Here is a 15,614-nt window from a genome sequence, read left to right on the forward strand (position 1 = left end):
ATGCAAGACCTTATTGTCCCCATTACAATTATCACCCTGAAAAAAATAATTTCAATCAGGGTTTCAACCCCCTAAGAGCTACACTTTATAGTTCATTTGAATTATAGTAGAACATTAGAAGCAACTGTTTATTTCTATTTTGTCAGCTCTTGTCATTCTTTTAAAATCCTATTCAAGCTACCTGCCTCTATCTTTTAAATTTAAGAAATTAACAAGAGGGGGAGATACTGTTTGTGTGAAGTTAAAAGTCAGTTGGTATGTAACTTTGATGAAAAAGAATAAATGTTGAAAGCTAGAGGAAAGATGCTTTCCTTTTTAAAACAAGGTGAAAGGTACAAAGATTCACATCTTGCATTAGAGTATATTTCTCTCCCGCTATGTAGTAAATACTTACTTTATTGAATAAACGTAAAAACTGTCACATAAAACTCAGTTTGCCTGGTATTTGACAGCTCTGATTTACACACACTTAAAAAAACTTTCCTTTTTATTGAATTTAAATTAATCATACATTCAAAAGAGAATGGGGATTACATTACAGCTTCCAAAGTATTTAGGGAGAATATTTAACAATCTTTTCATCCATTGGTACTAGAAACATAACTTTATTTTTTTCCTTAATAATATTTTTTGAAATACATGTAAAGATAGTTTTCAACATTCATTTTGGTCAGATTTGGTGTTCTAATTTTTTTTTTCTTTCTCCCTTATCTTCTCCCTCCCTGAGACAGGAAGCTATCTAGTATAGCTAAATTTACAATCATTTTAATGTATTTCCATATTAGTCATGTTGTGAAAGGAAAGACAGAGCAAAAGGAAAAACCCACAAGAAAGAAAAAACAAACAAAAGGTGAAAATAGCATATTTTGATCTGCATTCCATCTCCATAATTCTTTCTCTGGATATGGATGGCATTTTCCATCCAAAGTCATTGAAATTGTCTTAGATCACTGTTTTGCTAAGAACTAAATCTATCATCGTTGATCATCACATAATCTTACTGTTCTGGGTACAATGTTCTCCTGGTTCACCCAGCATCAGTTCATGTAAGTCTTTTAAGGCTTTTCTGAAATTTTCGTATAGAACAGTAATATTCTATTACATTCATATAAATATATACAATTTATGTATATGTGTGCATATTTACATACACACACATATATACATGCACATATATTATATATATATGTAACTTATTCAACCATTCCCCAACTTATTCAACTATTCCCCAAGTAATGTCCCACTTTCATTCCTTGCCACTATGAAAAGGGGAAACATTTTTGCATATTTAGGTACTATTCCCTCGCATATGATCTCTTTGGGATACGGACTCAGCAGTGACACAGCTGGATCAAAGGGTATGCAGTTTTTATAGCCCTTTGGGCATAGAAAACCTAGCAATCTTACTAAAACACGGACCTGTTACAAACAAATCTATAGAACACAAGCCAAGCTCTCAAGAGCAGGAATAATACTTCATTAATTGGATAAGACCAGGCTTCACACTCTATTAAATTCTCACTTGTCCAGAATTCAAGCAACAAGAAAGTTCTAACATATTCCCTTTCTTTTTTACATGTTCTACCTTCACTTTTATGAGAATGAGACAAATGATATATGGTTGCACTGAAGTCAGAAAGTTATTTTTATGTTAGAAATCCTTGATAGCTTCATTTCTTGTCATTTTTTTTCCATGAAGACTTCCTTAAACTCTTATAGCCTCTTGTTATCTGTGGGCCTTTCTTATTAGAAAATAATTTCCATGAGGGCAGCAGTTATGTTTAATTTATCTTTGTGTCTCCTTTAACACCTGGAGCAGGGATTGGCAGGCAAAATCTGCCCACAATCTATTCCATGAGCTAAGATGTTTCCATCTTAGAGTGTTCTGTACAGACTAGTGGGGAGAAGGGAAGAGAATGGCCTCTCTTTTGGAGATTCCTTCTAACAAGATGAAGACCGAGGATGCTGAAGCTATAAAGAATTGACCATTAATTATACTTGTCACCCAGTTCTCTTGAAATTGCTATGACCATTATGATCTGAAATTGTCACTATTATCATCTTTCAGATTAAATTTTAAAAAGGCAGTGAGCCAGATTTGGCCCATACCCTGTAGTTTGCTGACTCCTATATTAGGTGCTAAGGAAGACAAAAACAAGTAAATTTTATAAATATCAAAGTCATTGTTAGCATCTATTCTAGGTGCCAAGAAAGATGTAAAGATAAATAAATTTAAAATTGTAAAAAGCATTCTTAGTTCATAAATCATTCAAGACATGGACAGGATTGGTTCATAGACCACACTTGCAGACCTTTGACTTAGAGCTCCACTTTGCAAATTAAGGGATGAAAACTTAAAAAAAAACTTCAATGAAGGGAAGATGATTTAAGAGGGGAGAATGTTTATAGATATATGTAAGATACATACCAATTAAGTAAAATGTTGCTTTTATATGTAATTGCTGTTTCCTTTATTGAATTGAAAGCTCATTGTTGCTTCATTCTTTGTACTGCTATCTCCAGCTTGGAACCTAAAACAAAAAAAGGCAACTGATTGATTGAAGGTAGTGCTTGAGATAAATCTTGATGGAACCCAAAGATATTAAGAGACAAAAATGAAGACAAGTACACATCCCCAAACCTAAGAGACAGCTAATACTAATACATAGAGAATGGAGCATTTTATATAAAGAATAACACTGGACTGGAACATAGAATATGTCTAGAAGGGTTATATGCAAGAAGATTAAAAAGATAGGAAGACTCTCTGTTGTAAAGCTTTTTAAATGCCAAACAGAGGTGTTGATACTTGATCCTGAGAGAAACAAAACTTTGTTGTGGGAGGGGGAAATGGTGAAAGGGGATAGAGAGATGGTGAGGGGAAATAGTAATGACATGACTGTCAGACCTGTACTTGAGGAAAGTCACTTTGGCAGATGAGTATAGGAGAGAGACATGAGGCAGGGAGAACAATTAGGAGGCTGTTAAATTATTCAAGTGAGAGATGATAAGAGACCTAAACTAGGATGGCAGTGCTAAAGAGCAGAAACAACAGGAAACAATGAAAGATATTTTGGAGTTAAAAATCTGGCAACTTATTAGTTATGTGGGATAAGTGAAAAGGGGAATTGAGAATGACATGAAGATTGTGAACCTGAGTAAATAAACAGATGGTAGTTCCCCAAAAAGCAATGGAGAAGTCATGAAGAAAGGTGAGTATGAAATGTGTATGGAAATGATGAGTTCTCTTTTGGAGGCTCTTTCTAACAAACTGATAATCTGAGGAATTCTCAATAATATTGAGCAATATTATATTCTCCAAATAATTGTTGTCCACCTAGTCTTGTAGAAATTGTTATGAGCATTGTTGCTAACAAAAGCCTGAAACTGCCCTCAAGAAATAAAAAAGGATTTGGGAATTTCTTCTTCAAGCTCCAGAGCTTTAGGGCATCTAGAAAACTAGAAACCTAATTCACCTAATTAAAGCTAGTACTGATTAATGTGTCAATTTAATCAATATTGAGGTGATCACTTACCTTCGTGAACTTTTATTTGGTCAACTCAGAAGATTTCATCTTTCTACTATACTGTTTTCTTATTCTCTCCTAAACTATTCACTCTCTGGCTCTAAAATTTGATTTTTCTTTTATTTTTAAGAACTTTTCTAATGCATGAGAATTACTCCTATATTGGAGTATAAAATGGAAATTGGCCTTTAGTACCTGACATGTAATTTAAAAACTTTTCACACTTGTGATCCAGGAAACTAAACAAGACTAAAACAATATGTTAATAAACTCAACTTTATTTTTTTTTAAATTTGTTCTCATATGCATTGCAGTCTTTTCTGGTGGATTCATATATTAATTCATAAGTTGGAAATAATTTTGCTTGATTAGTGTTTATGCTTCTAGAGGATGAGAACCATATAATTAACTCACTATAGCACTTAGGTAGTACCTTACTTATGAGAGAGCACTTAATCTCACTTTACAATGGTGATATTTTAAACCCACTTGTCTAGGCCCTAATAAAGCCCTTATGTCAGATTTCTGCCTAGAAGCAAATTCATAGGATTATAAGATCATAGAGTTAGAGCTGAACATGACCTTAGAAGCCATTTAATCCAACCTCCCCTTTTGAGACCATTCTGCTCTGTTCCTTAATTCTGTCACATCTTGTCACCTGAAGGGCTTCATCTGAAAAGACCAGAAGCCATCTCTTCTATCAGGTGTGGAATGCAGCAGCATCAGATCATCCAGCTTAGCAGACCGTGAAGAGATCTTCAGCAGAATAGTCTATACATTGCTGAAAAAATAAGCCCCAAAGCTCCCACATGGTCAACTAGAATGGCAGTTGTACATCCTCTGAGGAAGAGCAGGGAAAGGATACACTATGTATTGATGAGGAACTGAAGGTAGAAGATATTAAGTGACTTGTTCTGGCTTAAAGAGCTAGTAAATATCAGAAGTGGCCATTGAACATAACAATCTGTTCTATAAATGCTCAATTAAAAATATTCTCCATTTGATTAATTAAATGAATCATAGATAGTATGTTGTCCCCAAATAGCCCTAAATCCTTGGTCTGAGCTTTTACTTTAATTATAATTTTTCATACACTTTCAATCTACCCTCTTTTATTTCTAACCTGTCTAGCTATAGTTCCATCTCTGTTTATCCAGTGTTGCTTCTGATAGTCTTACTTTCAAAATTGTATTCCTCACTATCATCAGGGCTTATCCTTGACTTGTTTATAGTGTTTTTGGCTTACACACACTATTGCCTTCCACTTCCATGAGATCCAGTTAGTCAGCCACATGAAAAGTAACATAGACTTGAAGGAGTCAGGAAGCAGTCTGTGGGCATGGAGATTGCTCTGAATATCCTCTGTCAGCAATATACTCTGGTATAGAGTGAAATCCATTTGTGGAGGGTATCTCCTACATTCCGCTAATAAAATAATTTTCTTTTAACTCTGTTGCTGAAGCTTAGGTTTATGCATTTCAAAGGGGAAAAGCACAAAGTAAAGAAAGAAAAAGAGCATCAGACACAGAAAAAATGTAGAAAAATATATTATTTAGAGAATAGAACAAACCCGGAGTCAAAAGGGAGAGCGTAAGAATAAGTGCTCAATAAGTGAGGGCATCAGCAATGGCTATGAAGAGATTTCTTCCCATCTGGCTTATCAAGATACAGCTAGTTGTCATTAAATACATTCTCTTCCATCTCCAGAGAGTGAGGAACCATAAGTATGTCAAAGATAGGATGAAAGTAAAATAGCACTCTAAGAAATAAACCATAATGATATAAAAAATTCAAAATAGATCTTCAAGTCAACATTTCCCAATTCAACACAATTCAGCAAATGTTTATACAATAAAAGAAAGACACTGGCAATGAAAAAATTGGTTATTATATGAAGCCTAAGCTAGCAGTCCAATGGAAGAGTTAAAACAGATTAATAGATAAATAAGTGCTTTAAAAAGGTATGGAAGTTTGTCATAAATATGAAGAGGTCATTTAAAGCTGGAGAATTATGGACTTCAGGGAGATGATAGAATCTGAAGTAGGCCTTGAAGAATTTGACCGGGAAGAAATACAGTCAGGGAATGCAATTAAGTATAGTCAATATGCTGAGTAAAAGCACAGAATGAGCACAAAGGGAATGAACAAGTTCAGGTAATGGTAAGTAGCCCAATATGGTTAGGACATAGAGTAAATTAAAACAAAGAGAGAGAAGTGAGAGAGAAGACTAGAAAAGGGGATTGGAAGCAGATTATGGTAGATACACACATTTCTTGCAACTGCATTTCTTCCTGTTGAAATCCTTCAAGGCTTCCTTGAGATTCCATCATCTTCATCGGTTTCCATGATTTCCCAGCTTTAAATGACTTCATCATATTTATGATAGTATTTATTACTTCTCTCATGCAATGTCTAGAAGGAACTTGAAGAACCTTTAAAAGTTATCAACTTTTATGATCAAAATTTCAATGTTGGTATCCAGTTGCAACACAACAAAAGTAAAGGCTACAAGATTATAGAATCTTGATGCAATTTTTAAAAATCCTATCATTAAAATACTTGAGAAACTAAATGTTTTTTTCTAAAATGGGGAATGGAGCAGCAAAACCATTTACATAGTGCTAGGCACTTTATAACAATTATCTCACTTGATCCTCACAATAACACTAGGAGGTAGGTGCTATTATTATCCTGTTTTACAGTTAAGAAAACTGAGACAGATTTTCCAAGAATAAGTGTTTAAGATCAAATTTGAACTTAAGCCATCCTGTCTTCAGTCCCAGATCTCTATCTATTGTTTTAACTAGTAAAACAAAGTGTTTGCTCAATTAATAGGTATTATTTTTATTTTGACTTCTAAATACAGCATGAATCAATTAAGGCAATGTGATAAGTTTCTTAATGTGAAAGCTTCTTTTATGAAGAAAGGTTTAAGAGACCATGAAAAATTTCTAAAATTTCAAAATAAGAACACATGGCTCAACATTCTTACTTTTTTTTCTAATTATAAATTGTCACCAAGAGGGGAATTATATTTATCATTTTTCCAAAATAATTTTAGAATTCCTCCATTTTAGCTAATTTTTGACCTGAAATGCTCTTGGAAACATTCAATAAATATTTACTAATCATTTTCTATGTGCCAGGAACATTGCTAAGTACTGACAATACAAATAAAAGAGAAGAGCAGTAAATTAAGGGAGACAAAGGAGAGGTACAGTCAGCTGGGAAGTTATCTTCACTTTCTACAATTATCCATTTTTTTGAAGTTAGAATAATTGATATTTCAAATAGCTATATGCTGGGCACTTTCAAAAGTTTATTATATTGGTTTATTAATAGCACATTAAAATAAAAGAGGAAACAATGTTCCAATTGAAATATAGTTATAGAGAAATTGAAATTTAAAAAATCTTTTAATATTCATCTCCAGAATTCCAAATGAAACTCTTATCTAAAAATAAATAATTATAATGTAAATCTACTCAAGTTGTATCTAAGTGCAATCGCATAACACTCATTAAAAATAAATTAAGCGTGATTTAAACAATTAGATAGTTGTACATTGTGCTTAGGCCATGATCATATAACAAAGACAAAAATATCACCTGAATGTAGAATTGATGATATAAAAAAGCATACTATGATATGGCACTTTATAAAAATAGACAAAATACAATTCACTTGGAAAAATCAAAGGTCTAAAATCTAAGGAAATAATTTTAAAATAGGAATGAAGAGAAAATAGTACTTTCAGAACTTAAATTATATTACATAGTAATAATTATCAAAAGAAATGTTTGTAATAATCTAAAATTAGAAAAATAGATAAATTGGACAATCTGTATCAAATGGAGAACTCCAAATTGGGCTAAAACTATTGGAAAAAATGGAAAGCACTTTGGGAGGAATTTATTTTTACTCAATATTTTTGGTATGTACCATAATAAGTACAAAATGGGTACATAATATGTATTTAAAAATATCTCTTTTTTTTAAATAGAAAAGAACCAAATCAGTTACATTTCACAGCTGTGGCTAGGGTAAAAATTTGTTAACCCAAGGATAGAAGTGAACACAAAAGATGAGATAACTTTTGATTACATTAAATCAAATAGACATCATATGAACAGAATCAGTATAACTAGAATAAAGATTGAAGCTGTCAGTTGGGAATAATATTTGTATGTTATCTTTAAGGTTTGTATTTTAAATGTATAGAACAGTTGAATTATCTAGAGTAGGGATTGTTTTTCACTTGCAACCCCTCTCCCTGAGAAAATTTTGTGTGACTCTGGGTACATAGGTTTATAAATCAAGCAGTTACTAATAATAAAACATAAAGAAATTTATTTTGAAACAATTCTTTGGTATACATGTAATTTTACCATTTATTAAAGAGGAAAGCAAATTTACAGCTAATAAGATGGATGTGCTTATTTATTTTTACATAAAGAATTAAATCATACAGAATATTTGATATCTTTTACTGCTATTAAATTTTTGTGACCCTCCCCACATTGTTACATAACACTATATGGGTAACAACCCCCACAGTTTAAGAAGCTTTGATATAGTGTTCTGAGAAATTAAGTGACTTGCCTAGGATCACAAAATCAATATATGTAGAGGTATGACTTGAAGACAAATCTTCCTTACTTTGAGGCCAGTTTTCCATATTTCATACCACATTGAGAGAAGTAACACAAAGTATAGGAAAGAACATTTATACAAAAGACAAGTAGTCAAACAATATGAGCAAATTGCCATCAAAAGAATTGTAGAGTAGTAATAACCATTTGTTAGATAGTTCTACTAGTAACAGGAAAAAAATGAATGTAAATAAAAATAGCTTTGGTGCTTCACTTCAAAACTAACAAACTGGCAAAAGATGAACAAAATTATTATTAGATGATCTGTGAAAATATAGGCACATTATTGCACTGGGCTTTAAATTTTTCCAGTCATGAGGGAAGGTAATTTAGAATTTAAACTGAAATGTCCATACTCTGTGGCCCAGAGATTTTACTCTTAGTTGAATAATTCCAGGAAAGCTAAACACATAAGAAAAAGGTTTAGCCTATAATACAATATTCACAGCAGTACTATTTGTGCTGGCAGAGAACTATAAACAAAAGATATACATCTTTTGGGTAATAACTAAATAAACTGTGTATGTGAATACAATCAAATATTAGTGCATCATAAATAAAAAATTGGAAAGATTCTAAGAATCATGAGAAGACTTATTTGAACAGTTGCTGAGTGAAGTGAGCAGAAGAAGGAAAACAATATACACAATGGCTATGACAATATAAATGGAAAGAACAACCAAAAAAAGATACTGAAAGGTATGTAATTATAATGCCAAAAATGGCACCAAGAAAGAATTAAGAAAATACACCTCTTCTTTCCAGAGGTGAGAAACTCGATATGAAATATTCAAATAGTTAGACATGGTCAATCTAATATCTAGTTTTGCTAGCCTGCTTAATTTCTCGGTTGCTTTTTTTAATTGGTGGACTACTAGATAGGATGGGACTACAAGGTAAAGGGGAGGATAAGCAAATATTTGGAAATGAAGATAATGTAAAAACAAAAGATAGCAATAAGAACAAGATAAAAAGAAAATACATTCTTATCTAAGAAAAGTGATTATTTAATGATACATTGTAAAATGTAGAATCATCTCCTTACATGATATCAGTTCTATTTGTGTTTTTTTGATAAATTGATAATACGTTTCCAATTTTAAATTTCATTCTCCTATTCTAAAACGTCAGAATACATAACACTGATTGAGAAGGGAAGTCTACACTATGTTCATGTTTACTTAATTTTTGAAATGAGAAAGTAACTTGTTCTGTTTGTTCTCTTACCTCTTCATTAGTAAACAAATCCTCTATTAGCAAAAAATACAAGGTCAAAATTCTGTAATAGCCAGTGTAAATGTTTTTGTTATTTTTGTTCAGTTATGTACAATTCTACATGATCCCGTGGACTTTTATCCATGGGATTTTCTTGACAAAAATATTAGAGTGTCTTAATTTCCTTCTCCAGTGTATCCCCATTTTACAGATGAGAAGATGAGGCAAAAAAATGATTGTCCAGGCTCACAGAACCAGTATGTGTCAGAAACGAGATTTGAATCTGATCAAGTCTTTCTAGCATTGAGGCCAGTTTTCTAGTCTTTATAAAGTATTCTGACTTCCTTTATAATAAAAATGGAATAATTATAGTCAAACACATTAATTGTGTGAAACCCCATTGTAACATCATTCAACCATTTGCCAGAGGCACAAAGCAAATAAATAACACTGATGTGAACTAATATTTAGAAAGAATCATAATGGAAACAATTACTGAGACTATTTAGGAGGTGTCTGCATGTTAAATGCTTTCTTAATTCAAATTTCTTCTATATGTAGTTATAATGGACATCATGACAAATAGCTTAGATCAGTGGTCTTCCAGTCACATATTGATAGCTCAGCTATTTTGTTTCATAAATATTCCAAGAGAATCAAATATTGCCTTTAGTTGCTTCATGCTTTGAACTTGCAAGAATGAAAGTGATTTTTATACAATGTTGAAAATATTATCAGCAATAATAACAAGAAAAAAAGGATTGATTTAAATTAAGCATTGAAAAACTTGTTTTTTTTCTGACAGATATTTATATGCCCTTGGACAAAAGGTATGGAAAAGGTGGAAAAAACGATACTTCGTTCTTGTTCAGGTTAGTAAATTTTCTGATATTCTAATCGCTTTTAAGTCCTGAAGCTATTAAATACTGTATGTATGTTTATAAAACAACACTTTGAAAATGAAAAAAAAAATCTACTTATTGAGTCAAGTTTTTAAAGAGGCACATTAAAAAATGTTCAACTAAATATATTTAAGACAATCTATTCAACTTCTTGGTGACAAGAAAATATTGGGGATTCTAGTATTATAGGATTCTGAAGACATACTTAATACTTTAAGTAAATGGTTTTGACTTTTATTATATGTTTTTTTCTTTTCTAATGAAATTAGAAATTTCCCTTAAATGAAAAATTCACTTGACAGGAAGAATCTCTATCAAAATAGTCATCTGATGTTTAAATTACCACTCTGTGACAAAATAAAACATTATGGTTTAAAAAGGAAATACTTTTCAGAAGAATCACATCTGGGATTCTTCACTGTATAATCTGAAAAATCTTATGTGTCCCTATGCTACAGATAATCTATAGTATATGATATAAGTTTATTGCAAACAAGGAAAAAGTAAGAAATATTGTTTCCAGTGGCAAATTTTGTATCATCCTGTGACTGCCCCAAGAAAAATGACTTGGTCTTTTGTCAACCTAGGCCCTAACATTGATTTAAAAATAGAAAATTCAGTAAATAAAAATAGTTTAGCTATAAAGTACTTTACAAACTATTTGATCGATTTTTCTCAATATATAGATCAGTTATTCTCTCAGTTGTTCTAAGTTGTTTTCTCATTTAACTTCACCTTGGTAGACAAGGATGGGGTGTGCTGATGACTAGATTATAAATTTTACCATGTTATAGTTTGCATTGATTCCTTGTCTTATTCCTATTTTTCAAATATTTTATGGGAATAAGTGAAATTTAAATATTAGTTTTTATATTGTTATCTAACCACAAAGAAGTAGTATGGCATAGTAGAGAGACTATTGGACTTTAAATTCAGGAAGAGCTGCATTCAGATCTCTCTCTGAAGTTTATTTTCCAAGACTCTGATCTCAAATAATTCTGCAAGGCTGTCATTTGAATTATAACTGGTTTGTTATCTGCTAAAGTGGAATAAGTCCCCACATTACTTAACTCATAGTGTCTTGATGTCTTGAAAAATCCTACTAAGAGATGATTTAGAATTGGGAATTATTCATGTCCATATGAAATTTATGTTCTCTTTCCCTTTTTTCCATATATATATATATATATATGTGTGTGTGTGTGTGTGTGTGTGTGTGTGTGTGTGTGTGTGTGTGTACATATACATATATATGTATGTATGTGTCTGTACACACACAAGATTAAATATACTTTTTTATCCTGTAATTCTAATTTAAGAATCTTAATTCTGAACAAAATGTGTTTATGGGTAATAGCTTTCTCTCAAATGCTTGTCATGTTTGAGCCATAATAGATATTATTTATACATGCACAGGGTTCATATATACTAAGGTGGTCAGTAGACAGTAATCAGAAAACTTGCCAAAGTTATAAAACAATTGAAAGCTTCCTCACACCTTCATTTATAATGAAGAAATAAATTGAATACACTCAGTTTTCCAAACCAGGATAGAAATGCATGCAGGTCTAACTAGAATAGCCCATTGGGGAAACTGGGTAGTTTATATTAGCGTGTTTAAAGACAACTCTCCTTGTATCTGCACACAGCTTGGAGGCCATCCTAGCAGGCTGTATTATTGAAAGGTGAAGGAGTCATTTTTAGTAGGGAGGACAGTGTACCCCTGCTGTGTCTGCTGCTGCCATCAGCAGGATGGTGCTCTAGTGATAATGTGAATCTCATCACCACTTGTGAGTGTGTATTATGTGAGTGATATAGCTGGAGATCTAGCCATCAGCCCAAGAATTTTGCACCCCTAGAAATTGATTGAGAGTAAGAATTTTCCTGCTGCAGAATCATTGTTCAAAGTGAACTCTCTAGGAGCTAGGAAAGTGTAGACTTTTCAAATACTCTCCACTATAAACATTTAAATCAGAAACAAATGCTAGCATAGGAGAGGGAGGAAAATGGTCTCATTTTTGAGCATAGGGAATGTACCCATAACTTAAGTCAATGCATTTAGTTCCTAGATAAGGTTAGATACAATTATAGCTTTTTTCCTATTTTTATCCTATTTTTTCCTATAGGGACAAAAGTCCCTATTTCTCATGGATTTTGAGGACTTATTGTAGTAGTCAGAAATTTATCTTAATACTTTTACTAGTATCAGAAAATTTTAGTAAAGTACAAATAAATAACGAATAAGACTTTTGCTTTAAAATGGAGTAGGACTTGATTTTTCCATAGCAAACAATATATTGGAAAAGATTCCAAATCATTGCAGTGTGCCATATATTTTTCTAGCAGCAGTTTAATGTTCCCATGTAATAATAACAACAATAATGATAAATTAGACCAGATAGGTAGAGTTGCCAGGAGATCACGTACGATATTTTAAAATTGAACAATATTTAAATATATAAACTTTAAAACTTTAGATTTTTTATTTATTTGGATTCAAGTAAATTTGAGCATTGTGAGAGCAGGAACTGCATCTTTGTTTATTTGTTGGCCTTTGTTTTATCTTCAGTGCTTAGTGCAATGCCTAATACATAGAGGAGACACTTCATAAGTGTTTACTTACTTGACAAGGGAACATAATGGTCTTGAGAAACTTGACAAGAAAGAAAACAGAAGTTCAGGGATAGTCCTGAGGAAAGGCACTTCTTCAGCCTGAATGATGCACCCAATTTCATATCATTCCTAGTTAGCAGTGTTACAACAAGGACAACTAGGATAAATCAGCCAACATATATCAATGAGAATGTGAGACAATAAAGTTTTCAAATTCTTTAAAATGTAGAGAGGATCCACAGGTAGGAAGAGAAGGTAGAGGCAGTTTGATATAAAAGAAACTATACCCTCCTCCTCCCCCCACAATATATGTGTGTGTGTGTGTGTGTGTGTGTGTGAATCTGGATCTGGATTAAAAAAATAATGTTTTTAATTTTAATTTTTACTTTTTATTTATATAGATTTTCTCTCCATCACTTTCATTTTTGAATATATCTTTTCCTCCCTTATCCAGTAAACTTTTTCTTGTAATAAAAATATTCTTTAGCAGGGCCCTAGGTGGCACAATGGATAGAACACCATTCCTAGAGTCAGGAGGACCTGAATTCAAATCTAGCCTCAGACACTTAATAGTTGTATGATCCTGGGCAAGTCACTTAACCCCACAATTGCCTCAAGAAAAGGTTAAAAAATGGATAGGGGAGAAGAAGATTTTGGCAAAACTATTCAACACATCTTGTGATTTTGATATACTTGTAATGTTCCATATCTATAATCTCTCATTCTTGTTAAAAAGAAAGGAAGCTAACTTTCAAAACAGGACCAATTTTTTTCCACATTTGTGTACCTCAGGACCTTGTACATATTACCCACCTAATAAATGTTTGTTCATAGAATTGAATTAGGCTAAATTTTCTGTAAATATGTTTGTCAGTGAAAATATAGGAGGCTATTATGTGTACCAAGTAGTTACTTAAATGGTGTCCCAGGAAATTGCATGATTCTGAATCCTCCTGGGAACACAACCTACTATGATTAGGAAAAAAGTCCAAGCTGAATGAAGGAGACTTGTTGTATGACGTCACCAGAGGCAGAAATAGACATCTCCTACTTTATTTTGGCCCCGTATCAAAGTGTTCAGTGCTTGTTGTCAATGCGTCAGAATCATGACTCCAAGTTGCTGCAAACAACAGCAGGCTATCAAGACATAATGTTAATTAAATATCAACTGAGTTGGCACAGGATGTAAACAGTCAGCCCATGCCATTGAAGTGATCTGTGTGCTTTACAGAGATGCAGAAGCCCGCTGCCAGTGAGACGAGGGCAGAATCTACTTTAAAATAAAACAGCCACAATACCAGATTCCCCGACTGCACACCTGGTAATCACCTGCAGCTCACTCTAGTCCCACTTTGGAGGCAATTGGAGAACACCATTAATATGTAAGGAACATGAAATTCAGTCACAGGATATAGATAGGCTCGTGTTTACACATGTTAATGAAATAACTGACACAGGTGTGAAGTTAACAGACATGTAATGCTGTCAGTGCAAGAAGGAGCTGATGGGAGAGTGGCTGGCTGCTTCACCAATGCGGTTTGCACTTAGCACCTTCCAAAGTCATTAAGAAGAGAAAACTGAGAGGGAATAGTTAAATGCTTGGGGAAATTACCAAAACTGTTCTGTCTAGTTTTCTGCTGTTGCTCCCCTGCTTTTTGCTCTCTTGTTCTCTACTTTTAACAGAAAATTCCTTGTGATTTAGAACGAGAATACGCAGTGGGAGGAGAGGTCGGGCTGTGGACTTTCATCAGAGCGCACATTAGCCATTCATCTGTAATTCGTCATTTTAAAGCTTTGTCCGCTGCATGGAGGAGTAAAGTGGTTTGCCAAGGGTCACATAGGCTAATGTGGCTAGGAGGGGGGAGCTGGAGCCAGTTTCCTAATCTCAAAGCAAACTCTCTTTGCACTCTGCAGTACTTCTGGTAGCATTCCTCCTATATATGTTAGAGAATGGCATGAGGTTTTCCTATAAGGAAGGGAGGAGAAGTACTGTTTTCAATTTTCAGATTTCATTTTAAAGTGATCTTTGCCTTGGAAAGATTTAGTTATTATTTATTTCTAAGAATTACAACTCACACAGCTACGTAGAAACTTAGTTTTCACTGAATGAGTTTGAGATTAAATTTTGTGAGTTATCTTTTTAATTTTTTAAAGATTTCACAGAAACCTTTGATTCATAGTCTTTATCATTTACATATATGTATATTTATATATACATATGCATGTATACATATACATATGTGTGCATGTGTGTGTGTGTGAGGAGATATAGAAATATCACTGTGCAGAATACTCATGTAGACATGGTCTGAGCTAGTCATCTTTCATGGACAAAACTAAAATGCCTCCAATTGCTTTTTGATATTTCAATGAATAAAGCATCATGTCTGAAGTCAGAAAACCTGTGTTCAAATCCTACTTCAGACACTTACTAGCTGTGTCTCTCTGGTCAAGTTTCTTAGATTTTGTTAAGCCTTCATTTCTTCAGTTTTAAAATGAGAAGAATAAGAATAATTCCTTCTCTGGGTTTTGTTGTAAGGATCAAATGGGATAATATTTGCAATGTATTTAGCATGTGCCTGGCATTGTAAAAATCCTTGTTTCCTTCCACCTTCCAGTTAATAAAGTGAAGGCTAAATTTTTGTGTGAGAAAAAAAATTGGGGTGAAAAAGAAGGGATGTGTAAAATGGAACCATGTAATGTTT

The 15,614-nt window shown here is 32.9% G+C and overlaps 1 protein-coding gene across 5 annotated transcripts in view; it reads left to right on the forward strand.

The window, feature by feature from the left end:
* The window catches only part of CADPS2 (calcium dependent secretion activator 2), a 678,782-nt gene that overhangs the window by 446,602 nt on the left and 216,566 nt on the right, over positions 1-15,614 (forward strand). For all 5 annotated transcript variants that reach the window (XM_052001541.1, XM_052001542.1, XM_052001543.1 and 2 more), the window contains exon 9: positions 10,200-10,266. In XM_052001541.1, coding sequence (XP_051857501.1) covers positions 10,200-10,266 — 67 coding nt within the window. The remainder of the gene's footprint in view (positions 1-10,199; positions 10,267-15,614) is intronic.

Source organism: Antechinus flavipes, chromosome 5 (genome assembly GCF_016432865.1).
Source record: "Antechinus flavipes isolate AdamAnt ecotype Samford, QLD, Australia chromosome 5, AdamAnt_v2, whole genome shotgun sequence".
Classification (NCBI taxonomy): domain Eukaryota; kingdom Metazoa; phylum Chordata; class Mammalia; order Dasyuromorphia; family Dasyuridae; genus Antechinus; species Antechinus flavipes.